The sequence below is a fragment of the Marmota flaviventris genome, chromosome 10, assembly GCF_047511675.1.
Source record: "Marmota flaviventris isolate mMarFla1 chromosome 10, mMarFla1.hap1, whole genome shotgun sequence".
In the NCBI taxonomy this organism is placed as follows: Eukaryota; Metazoa; Chordata; class Mammalia; order Rodentia; family Sciuridae; genus Marmota; species Marmota flaviventris.
Window position 1 is genome coordinate 16,026,859 of NC_092507.1, and position 16,771 is coordinate 16,043,629.

The 16,771-nt window shown below is 37.5% G+C and overlaps 1 protein-coding gene across 4 annotated transcripts in view; it reads left to right on the plus strand.

Moving 5' to 3' along the window:
- Nucleotides 1–9,838, plus strand: part of Cdc42 (cell division cycle 42) — a 39,780-nt gene extending 29,942 nt beyond the window's left edge. For 3 of the 4 annotated variants that reach the window (XM_027937229.2, XM_071617453.1, XM_071617454.1), the window contains 3 exons: nt 3,049–3,158; nt 3,279–3,476; nt 8,291–9,838. In XM_027937229.2, the coding sequence (XP_027793030.1) occupies nt 3,049–3,158; nt 3,279–3,476; nt 8,291–8,380 (398 nt within the window). In that variant the 3' untranslated portion in view covers nt 8,381–9,838. Of the gene's footprint in view, nt 1–3,048; nt 3,159–3,278; nt 3,477–6,817; nt 7,003–8,290 lie in introns of those variants that run through there. The other variant, XM_071617456.1, reaches the window with a different exon arrangement.
- The last annotated feature ends 6,933 nt before the right edge of the window (nt 9,839–16,771 follow it).

Genomic DNA, 16,771 nt, shown 5'->3' on the forward strand with positions numbered 1-16,771 from the left:
AGTTTAGAGAAAATTTTAATGACTTTAAGTAGTAAAAGTAATGGCATATTAGAGGCAACTTGAAAAATAGAGAAAACAGTGACCTATAATCTCATGATAGGCGAAGGACGTTTTCTGTGTGCCTTTGGAGGAATTGGTATGCTGAAAAAAGACAATTTATGGCCACTTATGATTGAAAATTAAATTTTGCTTCCAGACTTCCAAGCTTATTTTTGTAAGCCTTTACAAAATTTTAATACCACTTTAAAAAGTTTTGTGGATGTATAATGCAATAAAATTCACTCATTTTAAGTATTCAGTTTGAGTTTTACATTCACCATAATCAAGATATATAACTTTTTTTTATCATCCTAAAAAGTTTTCTTGTGCCCTTTTATAGTCCATTTTTTCCTTCTTTGAACTGACCTCAGACAACCATAGATCTTCTTTTTGGTTTCTATAGTTTGCTTTTCTAGTATTTCATGTATCTGGAATCAAATAATGTATAGTTTTTGTGTTTGACTACTTTCATTTGGCATGTTTGTGAGAGCCATCAATGTTGTGTGTATCGATAGTTTCTCTTTATTGCTGAGTAGTTTTCCATTCTACGGGCATACCATTTACAAGTTGATGGATGTCTGGGTTCCAGGTTTAAGCTATTATAAATGCTTGTGCTGTGAACTGCTTCCATATTTTAGCTGCTATAAATACGAGTGTTTGAATACCTCCTTGAGACCTTGCTTTCGATTCTTTTGGGTATATACCCAGAGATGGAGTTGTTAGATCATGTGATAATTCTATTTTTAATTTTTTGAGCAACCTGTTTTCCACAGCGCAGTGCCATTTTATGTTCCTGCCAACTATGCACAAGGATTCAGTTTCTCCACATCCTTGCCAACACTTACTGTTTTGTTTTTTTTGATACTAATCATCCTAATGTGTATAAGATATTATAGTGTAGGGTTTTTTGTTTGTTTGTTTGTTTGTTTTGACATGGGGTCTTTTTATCTTGCACAGCCTGGTCATGAACTTCTGGGTTCAATAGAACTTGCTGTCTCAGCCTTCTAAATAGCTGGAACTCTAGGCACATGCTGCCACATCTGACTTCATTATAATTTTGACTTGATCACTAATGATTTGTGATCTTGAGCATCTTTTCATACATTCATTAACTGTTTGCACGTCTTCTTTGGAGAAATGTTTATTTTAGTTCTTTGCCCTCTAAAAAAAACCAAAAGTCTTTTTTTTTTTTTTTTTTTAAATAATGTGCTGATAAAACTCAGTGTGCCTCACACATGCCAGGCAAACATTCTGCCACTGAGCTACAACCCCAGCCCTCTTTTGAAATGTTTTTTTTTTTTTTTTTGGTTTTGAGTTTCGGGATGTCTCCGTAGATTCTGGATGTTAATTCTTTATCAGATATGTGTGATTTGCATATATTTTTGTGGAACCTTTTACTCTTGTCGATACTGGCCTCCCCTCCACCACCCTTTTCCAAGCTAGGGATTAAGTCCAGGGGATATACCACTGAGCTCTACTCCCAACCTTGGTATTGTCTTTTTTTAAAATATATTTTTAGTTGTAGATGGACCCAATATCCTTATTTTGTTTGTTTAGTTTTGTGTGATGCTGGGGATCAAACCCAGGGCCTCACATGTGCTAGGTAAGTGCTCCACTGCTGAGCTGCAACCCCAGCCCCTTGATGTTGCCGTTTGATACATAAACATTTTAAATTGTCATGAAGTCCAGTTTGTTGTTTGGTTGCCTGTGCCTTTGTTATTATATAAAAAAATCATTGCCATGGGGCTGGGTTGTGGCTCAGCGGTAGAGTGCTCGCCTAGTGCTTGTGAGACGCTGGGTTCAATCCTCAGTACCACATATAAATAAATAAAAATAAATAAATAAATAAATAAAGGTGTTGTGTCCAACTACAACTAAAAAAATAAAAAAAATTATTGCCATGTCCAATGCTATGAAGCTTTTAATTTTTATTATTGATAAAATTATAAATTTTTTCTATTCCAAATAATTCTTTTTTAAAAAAATTTATTAATTGAACTTATTTATTTATTTATATGTGGTGCTGAGACTTGAACCCAGTGCCTCATGCATGCCAGGCAAGTGCGCTACCACTGAGCCATAACCCCAGCCCCCAAATAATTCTTTGGGATTTTTGAAGGGATTGTATTGAATCTGTAGGTTCCTTTGGGTAGCGTTGACATCTTAATATTGTTTGGGGCTGGGGTTGTGGCTCAGCGGTAGAGCGCTGGCCTAGTGTTTGCGAGGCCCAGGGTTCGATCCCTAAAATAAAGATATTGTGTCCAACCACAACTAAAAAATAAATATAAAAAACAAACAAAAAAACCCAATATTAAGTCTTCTAATCCATGAGTGTGGAATGTGTTCCCACTTATTTATGTCTTCTTTTGTTTCTTTTAGCAGTTTTGTAATTTTCACTCTACTAATCTTTCATCTCTTTTGGTTAATTCCTAAGTATTTTATTCTTTTTGAGTATCCATTGATTCTTGCCATTTTCCCCCCAGGTCTTCTCAGTTTCAGATACTGGTCTTCTATGAACACATTAACTATACATATTATTTACTTTGATAGTCATGAGAAGTAATGGATTTTATCAGCAGAGTTTGAGATTTTTGTTCCCTCAAGTGGTTTCACTATGATTGCTTCTTAGATATGATTAGGACTGATTTTTAACCATATCTGTAGCAACAGTTTATTGTTATTGCATTATCGTTGAATTACTACTAATGGACTAAATGATTGAAAACTATAAACTGGAAATAAAAGCAAGTAATTAATATAATTGTTGCTGTTCTGAATTCTTGACATATATAAATGGAATTAGTTAAGTGAGAATATTGCCCCCAAGTATTTTATTACTGAACCATTTTATAAGTCTAAAAAAAATATGACTTTTCATTAGATAATTTGCTTTCTGGCTAATGATTAGTGTGTTGTTAAGCTGCATGCTTAATCTGTTGACTGACTTGTGATTTTAACATGAGAACACCAAAATTCAGTTGCTGAATTCTCTCCAATTTTTTGCTTTAGGGCAAGAGGATTATGACAGATTACGACCGCTGAGTTATCCACAAACAGATGTATTTCTAGTCTGTTTTTCAGTGGTCTCTCCGTCCTCATTTGAAAATGTGAAAGAAAAGGTAAGTTGGTAAGATGCTCTTCTCCTGAAAAAGGTCTTCACAATTTGTGTTGATCTGTCATAAAAAAACTTTGGAGGCTTTCAGATTAATAAAGGTCTATTTAAAATACCTTTTCTTTAGTGGGTGCCTGAGATAACTCACCACTGTCCAAAGACTCCTTTCTTGCTTGTCGGGACCCAAATTGATCTCAGAGATGACCCATCTACTATCGAGAAACTTGCCAAGAACAAACAGAAGCCTATCACTCCAGAAACTGCTGAAAAGCTGGCCCGTGATCTGAAGGCTGTCAAGTATGTGGAGTGTTCTGCACTCACACAGGTAAGGACTGTGGTGAACCTATGTTTCTTTATGGTTGAGAGTTGCTTGTAGCATTGAGATGCAGAGATAATTTCTAACAGTGGTCAACAGTCCTCAAAGCTTCCCAGGAAGAATACGATTGGCTTCATACATTGTATGTTGTTTTGATGGAGGCCTCTGGGTTTATGGAGAACATTATTAGTCTCTAAAGCTCTTGCATTGGTGGGTTCCCATGTTGTTTTACTGAATGATTTGAAGTGGTCAAGTCTGTTTAAAAACAAACAAAAAACAAAATAAGAAGAAAAAAAACTTTCAGGAGAGGTCCAGACTTATGGGAGAGAATACAAATGACATTTTTTCTCTTTGGAGGCTTAAATTTTCATTTAAATATGTGTGTTTTTTTTTTTTTGGCCAATTTTGACAAAATTGATGCTATATTGTTTCTGGGGCAATTCAATTGGGGCAGAGAATCAGTTAAAATATTTTGAGACTTTTCGGGTCAGAAGAGGCTCCCTTGGCTATTTCTGCCATAGTCCTCAAGCATGCTTCATGTAGTGTCACTATTCCTGTCTTTTTGGAGGCATTCCTTCCTCATGCTGATCTCTTCTGGCCATTTCTGAGTGCTTTCGATTTCTCCTAATAGTTAATGGGAACTCAGGTTCTGAGGATAGGAAGCATTGAGTGGGAGAGTTGTAAACCATTTATATACTTCAGTATCTTTACCTTTTTGTTATTGCCGATCCCCTCCTTGGAGTATTGTTTTGCGGGCAAAGGAAAGAATTATGGAAATAATGAGCACAGAGCTCTATCGTCTACTGGTACTGGTGCTTTGAAATTTGAACAATGAGAAGACATGCCTGATAATGTAGAAGTTACTAATAATTGTATTAAACCCACTTACATTTATTATCATGCTTTTTAGGTAATTGTTTTTATTAAGTTTTTAAAAAACACTATTGGATTCTTGATTATATGGGTAAGTGGCATATATAATTATGTATATTATATTTGCATTAGGTATTTAGTATATAGGACCTAACACATAACTTAGTGTTTCCCATTTTGTGCTTGGTTGGATATTTAAAGATAATACTTTTATGCTGGGTGTGGTGGCACCCACCTGTAATCCCAAATGACTGAGGAGGCTGAGGCAGGAGGATTGCAAGTTTGAGGCTAGCCTCAGCAACTTAATAAGACCCTGTCTTAAGAAAAGATCTGGGGATGTAGCTCAGTGATAAAGCATCATTGCATTCAGTCCTCAGTACCTGCCCTTTTATGCTTAAATGGATATTCCCCAGAATAACTTCAAGTCCTACTATCAGACGATTTGAACACATTTTCCTAAAAGTTTTCCCAAGCTATTTAATGCTATTGTAAAAGCAAATATTTAGATGTCCAGAAGAATTTATATTTCTCATACAACACAGATGACAATTTAAAAAAAAAAAAAGCCTCATTGCATTTCCTAGAAAAGTGTCCCAGTATGTATTATTGGGTGAGGCGAGAGGGATGTGTGTGGAACATCCACCTCAGAGTTGGACACCACAGACTCTGTTTCATGTCCTGTGTTGCTAGATATGGGCTGTTTTTGGGAAAATGGAGGCAATAGGCCACATGGACCTAGTTTTAGATCACTGATGAAGCTTATTTTAGATAATTAGATGCTTCACTTAAGATTTGTACATTGTGAACAGGTGTACATAGTGAATCACTTTGCAGAGAATGAGTTTAGAAGGGTATAGCAGGTATTTTTTTTTTTTTTTTTAAACAGATTCTGAAGCTAGACATTGAAGCAAGAGAAAATAGAAAATGGGGTCTGTGATTGTGTATATGAATGAGTACTTTCAAGACTGCAGATTCACTAAAACTAAACTCTGTGTAAACAGATAGTGGGTAAAGCCAAGATTAGTTTGGTTTCTAAGGTATTTATGCTTTGTCCATAATAAGAAAGGATTTCCTTCTTGTTATGGATTATACCCTAATTTCTAATGATCTTCCTCCTCTTTTTTTTTTTTTTTAAATAAAGTTTATTTCCTTTTCTACCTCTTACTTTTATATTTGACTGTGAGGATTTGTTTCTAGATGTATAGAAAGAATTGTAGAGGAACTTTTAAGTTTTGTATAGCATTTCTTCTATGAAAATAAGGTAGAAAGAAGATAACTTTTTAGTCTCTTTCCCTCTTTTTAAGTACTGATTACTGTCTTGCTAATTTTTTTTTTTTTTTTTAATCTAATGGAATGTGTGAGTACCATTCCTCTGAGACACCATTGTGGGGTAAGGGTGTGAGAAGGAACACACCTTCTGGGGCTCACAACCATTGGAGCTGTGTTCTGGGACTTTTGGGGACATTTTTACCTGGGATCAAATTGACCTAAAGAACATGTGAAACTGCTTTGGGTGGTAAACTTGTGGCTTCAGATTTAGGTGAGTTTAGATGAATCTATAGATCTGGGCCCAGGTACCACTACTACCAAGTCACACTGTCATGGTGGAGTTTCTGGCTGAGGTGTAAGTGTATTTCTACATCTTAATCGCTGTAGATCTGAGAATATTATTTGTTTTCACTCCATGCTTTATGCCCTGATACCATGCAGACATCTTAAAGCACCGACTGCTTGCTAAAACTCATTCTAGGACCCCATTCTTTGTTTTCTTATGATTCGGGTGGTGGTTACTTGCTCTAATAACATTGCTGAATAACTGAAGTGTATGCTGTTTCTAGAGTCCATTCATTAAGACTCCTCTCAGTTGCTACTGTTGCACAGTGAATCACTTCTAAATTAACTTTTTTGTTCTAAGAAATTGATGTACTCTGAAATTCTGATTAATCCCATCCAGATATATCACTGAATCTAGAAACATGTAGCATGCCTGTTAGTCGCTATTTGTGTCCTTCAGTTATTCAGGGGCTGAATTCACATAAGCCTGAAATTGCAATAGATTTATTTCCAAAGTATGTATGCCATTCTTTCCATAGAAATACTAGGAGATTTTACGAGGCTTAATTTTCCAACACAAGTATCTTGTGTTTACATATCCATTCTTCTTCCTGGGCATTATTTACATTAAAATGTTGTAATATTAGATTTCATTGTATGATTATTTTAGAAATCAAAATAGTGCACTTTCATAAAAATTGTTGTCTTGAGTGCTCAGTGAACCTTTTTTTGAGGTGAAGTTCCTGTTCAGTTATATACTTTCCCAATATTGAGTTGAAGATCTAACATTGTGGCATTTATTTTTCTAAAAGCACATTGCTTCTGTGAATTCAGCTCATTTAATCCAGACTGCTATTGTATCTGCTAGTCTTTCTAATCCTCTAACCTGGCTGCTATTCTCTCTCCTCCCCTCTGTCTTGTAGAGAGGTCTGAAGAATGTGTTTGATGAGGCTATCCTAGCTGCCCTCGAGCCTCCGGAAACTCAACCCAAAAGGAAGTGCTGTATATTCTAAACTGTTTTCTCCTTCCCCTCTTTGCTGCTGCTTTCTGTCCCACTACTGTAGAAAATTAATTTAAAAACAAAGGAATAAAATCATCCTGTTTGAAAGCCTCTGCGTCTTTTTACTCACCACCTTAGAGCAATCTCTGTATTAGTTTTTGATCAACAATGCAATATCTTAATAGACTATTTTTTGTGATCAGTAGTCAAGTTGGGCTTGTTTAACTTTCTGCTGCTTGAGTTGCCTGATGCTCAGAGCTTTTTGGTTTGAAATTACTGTTGCAAAAGGGAATGTGGTCTGGCATTAAGAATGTCCTCTTGGAGAAAATAAGAAGAGTTTTTAACACTTCTAGATCTTAGTTCTAGATGGAGAAAGCAACACAAACGTCTTTTTACTCTTATGATCAATTGTTAATTGTAATTGCATGATGAACTTTATGAAAAAAGGGTGACTTGCTAGTAGAGTGTAATGGGGAAGGGAGGATTCTTTTCTGGTTTTCCTTTGTGTAGTGAAACTTTGTGTTGCTATTGCTTTGGCTGTCTGTGCTGTAGTGGAGTATTTGTCAGTGTGGGGTGGGGAAGATATTGATGTATCTGCTACTGCTTTATGAGTTCATTTGTTACATTATCTTTTAAGAATAGCTTCCATTTTAATAGTTGACTTAAGGTTTGTTAACATTGAGATGTAAAGCTACCACCTTTATATTTTCTTGCTTCTGATTTATTGTTGTGAGGGAAACATACAATTGTGGTTACCTTTAAATTTTGAAATTAAAAATATACAATTGTTTGTATAAATGGCTGATGAAGCTTTATTCCTGTTGCATTGACTGGCTCTAACTACAGATGTATCAGGTACCCATCTCTTTGCTTCCTTGAATCCCCTTGGTTCTAATTGGTGGGATAAAGGGAGTTCAAAGTGAATATCTACGCAGCTGCCATAACTGTGCTCTTTGCCTGTGCCTTCCATACAGTAAGGATGCCACTGCCTGGGTGGCCTCTCAGTCCTTTTTCACATCCAGTTGTTTCATTTGAATGCAGAGCTGCTGCCCTGTTTCTGTGTGAAGTGTTTCAGTGGCACGTTAACAAAACTCATTGAATGAGCAAATGTGCTTGTTTGCTTTTTGTGACATACATTGGTCTGTAAAAACTTGTATGAAGGGACCATTGTCTTACACATGAGTATTTGTTCCTCTGCTCTGGCATTGCTGAATCCTTCCAGTGCCCTGCCTGGACAAAACTTGGTGAAGTGAGACTGTGATGTTGATATTCAGGGTTGTTCTTAATGTTTCTTCATTTGCCCACTCTTGAAGGTTTGACTGTTTTGAAAACTTGAACTCCAACTCTATTATACTGAAAATCAGACTGCCGATTTCTTCTTTCTACCCCTTTTCAGAAAGGCCTAAAGAATGTGTTTGATGAAGCAATATTGGCTGCCCTGGAGCCTCCAGAACCGAAGAAGAGCCGCAGGTGTGTGCTGCTATGAACATCTCTTCAGAGTCCTTTCTGCACAGCTGGTGTCGGCATCATACTAAAAGCAATGTTTAAATCAAACTAAAGATTAAAAATTAAAATTCGTTTCTGCAATAATGACAAATGCCCTGCACCTACCCACATGCACTCATGTGAGACAAGGCCCATAGGTATGCCCCCCCACCCCGCCATACTAGTTAATTTTGAGTAATTGTGTATTGTCAGAAAGTGATAAGTACTAGTTTCTGTTGTTTAAAAAAAAAAAAAACAAAAAAAAAAAACCCAAACCACTTTTTTTTTGTTGTTGTTGTTTGTTTGTTTAAGAGCAAGGCATGCTTGTGATGACTTTGTAACAGACTAATTTGTTGAAGCCGTTCCCTGGTTCCAACCTGGAGAGTAATGAGTAATCTGGGACACTTTTGCCCCCCCCCCCCCCCCCTTTTGGTTGGGGGGGGAGTGTGTGTGGGGTTTATTTTTTAGTCTTTTTTTTTTTTTTTTAAATTAACTGATGGACAGCCCTTAGGAGAGGAGGACAAATTGATTCCACATTCCGCTTCCTAGATCTAGTTTAGAACATGTGTTCCCCACCTGGTGCTCTTAGGAAGGAGTATAGTAAATGCCTCGTTTAATAATATACTCCTTTTTGAAAGTTGCCTTTTCTCTCCACCCTTGAGTAGATCCAGTATTTGATGAAATTCATGAAAATGGGTGGCAGCTGTCTTGCCCCTCCTCTTTTCTAGGATGCACTCTATATGTGACTGTGACTTTCAAGGAAATTTGTTTGCCATTTGCTGTTTTTTTTTTTTTTTTTTTGGGGGGGTGGGTGGGTTCATTTCTAACTTCTTTCATTGATAAATGAAGAAAAGTATTGCACCTTTTGAAATACACCAAATGAATTTGTTTTGTAATTAAAAAACATTTTTTTCCCCTGTCAGTCATTGTTTTATATACTTAGCATAGATTTGCAACTCACTGTGTGGTGGTCCTAGAACCCAGCTGAAGACCTGACACACAGAGGAACTATGAGGGGTGGTGCTAGAAGACAGATGCCTGCAGGATGATTGGCATCCTTTCAGGTTTGAGGATGTGGGCCTGCTTCATAAAGAAGCTGGTGGTGGATGGGGTGGGAGAACATTTACCAACAAGGGGATTGACCAGTTGGGAATCCCCTTATTTCTGTTTTGCATATGAGGCCCCCCTAGCTCACTGATATTCTTTAATGAAAATCATGGCAAGAGTCTTGATTGTGGAGACTCTTCATAAGTGTTAATAGGGATTTTTTTTTTTTTTCCAAGCTTATTTGGTTGCAGTTTCCAGTTTTTAAAAATGTTTAGATAATCTTTTTCCACCTTCCCCAAATCCTAAAACTTGTAGATTCATTAGTGTTGAACCAATGCTTTTTCCTGTCTCAATTCTTTGTATATGCATTCTTTTCAGATGTATTAAACAAACAAAAACCCTTCACAAGCCAGCCTGAGGGTTGTTATTTTCCCTCCGCCTCTTATTTTTCAGGTATTTAGGAGTGGGAACTTGACTCTTTCATAGCACCAAATTCTATCAAATTTTGAAGTAAGATTTTAAAGCTTTATTATTTTTGTTTCTTTACTGGCATTCACTTTGAGATATTTTCCCCTCTGTATGTTCAGGTTTGTGCCTTTTCCCTAAGTTTGACAGGCAGCCCAGAAACTACTTTCCTTACACTGAATAGGTAAGCATCAGTTCTTAGTGCAGAACTGTTCAGGAAGCTCACTGCTGTGTTGTTGGAAGGAAATGTTAGCACATCTCTAATCATTAATTGGAAAGAAGCCAGTTTGCCCTAGGTTATCTGCATTAGTAGTTCTCAAATTTGACTAGTAACTTAACTAGAGTGCAGCTTGAGCATTAGAATTTTAAAAAATTTCCAAATATTTTTAAAGTACAGCTAAGTTTGAGAACCAGTGCTCCTAGGTTGTTGTCCCAAACTGTGACTCTCAGATTTTATTTTAGATTATTGTGAATCTGAGTCATTGATTCTTCCTTCCATCTCCCCACTCCCCAGTGTTAGGTATCAAACCCAGGACTTTACTCATGCCAGGCAAGTACATCTCATCCTTCTGAAGCATTTTCTTTAGATGGCAAGAATAGTATATTTGCTCTAAGGGCTCTGTATGGACCTGTATGAGAATCTTAAAACCTTAATTCATTTAAGGTTGATATTTCGGTTTGATAGTTCTCCGTAGGGAGTTATATTTGCCATAATTCCCACGATTTCATACTGTGCTAGAATTAAGCAGGGTTGTTTGGGAAGGGGTTAGGAAGAGGCGCATCTAAACTTTACCAGTTTTAAACCAATGTATCATATTTATTGTTTACTATACGAGGGAGAGGTATCTGGATCTTACTTGATACCCTGGAGAGCAGAGATGTGTATCCTTACTTGTAGGTCCTTAATTATTACTGTACCCCTGATTGAGGGCAGTGATGGACCTAAGATATGGCTCTGAAAGTAGTCATTGGATGGATACATGATGTTAAGAATGAATGAGTCAAGTAAAGTACATAGGTCACATGGCTGAGTTGATGAATTATGCATGCATCAGAACAAGGGTAATGAAGAACAATTTGACTTTTGCATATCAAAAGAACATGGGTAGCGGAGCAGATGAAGAGGCATGGTTTTCTATTTAAATATTGTTTTCTCATTGACTCAACAAATTGTTCAAATTGTTTATAGTAGATAAGTGATGTTGCCCAGGGAGTGTGGTTTAGAGGTTGGAAAAGGATTATTGTGAATGATTATTGCAGACTTAGCTTGAAGCAAAATTTACAGTATTTAGTCTGATACAACATGAATATATATCACTGGTGTTCTAAAATGTGTTTTACTGAAGATCTTGGAAGTAGGCTCTGTAGTTTGTTAAAGGGGAAGAAAGGATTGTGGAACCATTGCAATGTGTCTTTTATTCTGAAGTGACTTTTTTTTCACAGTATAGTCAGAAGACCTCCAATTTGTGTATGTCTAAAATTGTGCACCCTGCCCCCTTTTGCTTTGAAGAACTGATATTAAATCAGTGGTGTCTTATAGTTGTTATCTATAGAATGAGTATAATAGTGCTATGTCCCTTTTCTTCATTGTTGAGTTTGGATTATTTTCCCCTTTTCTTTCTCCAGTTTTGAGGTTATTAATGGTTATTTGTGTTTTGGGTGCTGAGAAACATAGTGTACCACAGCTTTGTTGAAGAAAGATTGAAACTTAGTCCCTGCTGGACACAGCTGACCCACATTAGGAGTTAATTATGTAACAGGGAAGGGATAGCATCTCACCTGGAAGTAGCAGCTCCATTGTCTTTAAGGAAGGGCTGGATTCTTCATGATTAGGGTATCTTGATAAATTTTATCAGCAAAGTGGCTTTAAATCACTCTTACTGTAGCTTTCCTTGTTCTCTGTGAGTCTTACCCTATGTTCACTGAACTTCAGAGAATGGTGATTTAATTACATAGAACAACTGAAGACCTCACCAACATGTTATTGCCTAAGTATTGCTTTGAGTCTTTTTACCCAAAGTGGTCCCACTTTTTTTTTTTTAAATGAAAACCCACAGTAAAGAGACTTCAGAATCTGAATATATTCTCTTGCTTTTTTTCTTTTACATTTAAAAATGTTTTCCTTAGTGCATTGTAGTTATACATAATAGTGGGGTTCATTTTGACATACTTATAAATGTATATAACAGTTTGCTTCATTTTAGTCCCCAGTACTTATCCTTTCCCACCTTTCTTCCCTCCCCCACCTTTTTTTTTAAAGCCCCATTTTATTAGCTGGTGCTGCCATAATACTGCATTATTAATCATCAGAACAGAAGCTTACTGCAGTAAGCACTTGTTTTTCTCACTTCTGGGACAGTCAGATTTGCCTCTAGGCTTCAGATTGGGCTCAGCTGGACTCTCTTTCTCATTATGGAGACTATCTTCAGAGAGCAAGGTCTACCTGAGTGGACCTTCATGGTGGGCAAAAGAGGGCCAAGTCAAACACATTTACAGTTTCTTATATTCTGTTGTCTAGATGGTGTCACATAGCCAAGCTAAAGTTAGTGCCACTCACTTATTCCTACACTCATTTGTAAATTCAGTAAATAGTTTTATTTTCTTAAGGGCTTAAGGCATTGAGAATATAGGAGAGAATAAATAAATATCTCCTGACTTTTGGTTGGAATTTTCTTTCCCTTGTGGTTTTGATAGCTGCATCTTCTTTAATAACCATGTGGTTTCATCCCACTTCAAACTGCTTCCAAGAGAGTCAAAGCCTTGTCTGTGTGTGCATACCCATGACACACTCATTTGTCATTATTTATTGAGCACTTTCTGTATTGGCCACTGGAGACTTTGGAGAATGGTAGTTTCAAGCAGTGTAGATGTAAGCAGGCAGAGATAAAGACTTCCACCTACCATCCCATAGGGTACTCTGAGCATTGTGTTCCATGTGCTGCAGTGTGGTGGTCAGCTGGAGCCCCAATGGGTATCTGGGCCATTGCCAGCCCACATGGAACCTTTGTGCCAATTGGAAAAGTCCCAAGTCTCTATGAAAGTGTTGTGATAATATTCTGATTTTTTTTTTTTAAGAACAAGACATTTGGCTGCCATTTGGTATTATAATTGTCATAGTAAATACACAAATCAACTTTGACTGTGAGGCTAAGAGTACTGCCTTAGAGTTGATGCCCTGTGCACCAACTCTATATACCTTGTATGTACCTTGCACAGTTTATATTTGGTGTTGTTACTCTGTAATGGACTTAAGTGGTGGGATTTAGAATACACTAAGAGCAGCTGGGTGGTGGAACAATTTTATAATGCTTTTTGGTTTATATGCTACATTCACAGAATTGGAAATAGGTAGTATAAGCCCTTAATCTTACACATGGGAGGAAAGTTGAGGAAATATAGGTGACTTGCCTGTCACTGCACAGCTGTATAGTGGCTTAAAACCTACATTCCTGGCTTCCCATTTCGGTGCTGTCTTGCTAGGTATAGGTTTGCATCTTAGGTCTGCATCTTTGTGTCCTACTCAAATGTGAGCACTGCCTTCCTGCTTTACTTAGTTTCTCCTAGAATCTTTCTGTACTTCTTGTCTGGCTGCCTTCAGGTAATTTTGGCATTAGAATTAGATTTTTCACAGAACTATTAAACTTAGAGGCATATCCAGTGAGTCATTGAAGCCTTATATTGCAGAAAAAGTATAATAAAGGAGTGTATTAGGAGTTTTAAGGTCATTTTGCAGATTAGTGGGATTAAAATGTAAAGAAAGCCTTAAATTTAGTGTGGTGTCATAGTTGTAAATGGACAACCATGAAGTAGAAGTGACAGATATTTCAAGATAAAAGGTAAGCTAAGGGGCTGGGGTTGTGGATCAGTGGTAGAGCGCTCACCTAGCATTGTGAGGCCCTGGGTTTGATCTTCAGCACCACATAAACATAAATAAATAAATGTATTGTGTCCATCTACAACTAAAAAACATTTTTCAAAAAGAGGTAAGTATTTTCTAACCTATTAAAATAGAGTACAGGCTCATAATCAGCTCTCTGCTCCGTGGCAGTGTTTTTCTCAGTGTGAGCTGTGGACACCTCTCAGTCACCAGGCTTCCTGGACCCTGCAAAACTCGGTGAATGTGAATCTCTGAGGGTAGAGATGAGGCGCTTTCAGTTTAAACAGGCCTCCCTCCACTGCGATGAAGTCGGTGGGGGCTATGCTCACAGCACTCCCTTTGGCAGGTTCTGTAAAATAACTGCACTTGGTCAGTGTTCAGATCTCAAAGGTAAGTCAGGTGTCTGGTTGGTCAGCAGTTACACCAGAAGGTTAAAAAAATTCCTTGAGATGCTGAATTTACAGGTATGGGGTGGAACTTGGGGATCAGTCGAAGTTTTAAAAGTTTCTTACATATAATATTGGCTAGCTATGTTTGGGGACCAGTGCACACTTTGGTGACAGAACAGTTTTGGTGAATATCACCTACAGACATTTTTTTCAATGACTTATTTATTTAGGTACTAAGGATTGAACCCAGGGGCACTTAACCATGGAGCCACATCCCTAGCCCCACCCTCACCTTTTAAAATTTTTTTAGTTGTAGATGGACACAACACTTTTATTTTGTTTATTTACTTTTATGTGGTCCTGAGGATCGAACCCAGTGTGTCACACATGTTAGGTGAGCACTCTACTGCTGAGCTACATGTAACTCCAGTCCCCCCAACCCTTTTTAAATATTTTATCTAGAGACAGCGTCTTGCTAAGTTGCTGAGGCTGGCTTTGAACTCGCCATCTTTCTGCTTCAGCTTCCTGTGCTGCCACTGTGCCCTGCTTTAAAAAGGAAAATAATGCTTGGACCTATATTTTAGTCATTTTATGGACATAGGGTCTGGTTATCACATTTTTATAAAAAATATTTTGGGGACATTATTCTTTAAAGGTTTATCTTTTCTTTTCCCAGTGTTGGGATTGAATCCAGGGCCTATCTCATGCTAGTTAAGCACTCTTTCACTGAGCTGCTCTTTATTTGAGGAATAAGGTTTTCCACACTTGTCCCAAACAAGCATTTGGTTCTTGATTCCTTAATCGGAAAGTGGGTTCATAGTCATATAAATTCTTATTTTTTAATTGGTGATACTAGGGATTGAACCCAGGGCCTTGCACATAATAGACAAGTGTTCTACCACTGAGAGCTATATCCCTGGTCCTTTATATTTTGAGATAGGATCTTTCTATGTTCCCTGGGCTGGGATCCACCTGCCTCAGCCTCCTGAGTATCTAGGGTTACAGGTGTGTGTACTGCTGCACCTGGCACTCATATAATCTTATTGGCTAAATAGCACTGAAGATACTTGGGGTAGACTCCAAAGTAATTAAATTACGTAAGCAGCCATTTGAGAGAGGGCAGGCATTTGAACTGTAAAGATCAGCTAAGGTTTTCAACTCAAAGCTAAAATGTAGAAGAGGGCTATATTTCCCCACTAATTTCAAGACACCTGTACTGGACAAATTTTACTGGAAATGGATTTTCTTTGTACTCAGAAACATTTTAATTCGTCCACAGAGTGTATAGAGGATTAAATTCCAAATAGTACAAGTTAGTGCTAGAAATGAATGAAATTGAAACTATCTGGCAAACTAAATTGGATTTTTTGGGAAAGGAAATTTCTTGCTAACTTAAAAACAGTTTATTGGGCTGGGGATGTGGCTCAAGCGGTAGCACGCTCACCTGGCATGCGTGCGGCCCGGGTTCGATCCTCAGCATCACGTACAATGATGTTGTGTCCACCGAGAACTAAAAAATAAATATTCAAACAAACAAACAAACAAAAAAGAGTTTATTCCTTTCTAAGATGCCACCCCCACCCCATTATTTGTGAGACCTTTGGGCAGGATAGTGTTAATATGGCTCTCATTTGTATCAGTGCATATCTAGTTTCAGATGGTTTGAATTTTAAGACTGAATGATTAAACAAGTAGCTGCTGCATTCGTGGATTAGTTTGATAGTAATGGATTAACATTTGACTGCATAAAGTCTTAGTTTCTGTGTCTTGATTTATGGCTTATTTGTAAATTGAGGCAGTCACAAGAAAACATCTTCTCAGAGGCAGGAACTGGAGAGGGTGTGCCTTTGTGGGTTTCTAAATACTCAGTGATTGAGCTGTGAGCCTTGAACTGAAAATTCTAACTCTCTGATCATGGGTTTTGTAGCATAGCCTCATGAGAGTGGGAAAGCTTGTCCCAGTACCAGGCTGTTTCTTGCTTCTTTTATCCAGCTAATTTTAACTCTGGCCTTTTTTGTTGTTTTTCCCATGAGCTAACCCATGAGCATTTTGCGTGGTTGAGATTAGCTCCACCTAGTGGTGAATTTGTTAAAACTTTGGTGGTTGGATCCATGGCACCCTCTACCTAAACCATTTTCTTATGGAGTCTTGATTTATGGCATAAAATAATAGAGATTGGTACAGTACCTCGGTGAACTGGAGAGACTATTGAATTATTCAAGAGAGACTGTTAGGAGTCAGCCTGGGAATTCATAGGTAATCCAACTCTAAAATTCAAGGTAGTGTCTACCCTAGGGAAATAATTGCCCAAAGCCTTGACTCTGCCTTTACTGTGTAATTTTGGAAAAGTCTCTGAATGTCCCTAAGCTACATCAGTAAATCAGGAATAATGGCAATATCTACATCTCAAGGCTGAAAGGGTGAAATGAGATCATATCTGTGAAAGTTTTTTTGTGAACACAGAGGTGCTATGCAAATATTAGCAGATACCAGATTTGCATTGTGGTAGGAGGAGTTTAGGTCATGGGTAAAGTATGGACTGATGGCATTTGGATGTGCACATGGGAGTGTGTAAGGGATTTTGTGTTTTCTCTGATTTGCTATAGGAGTGCAG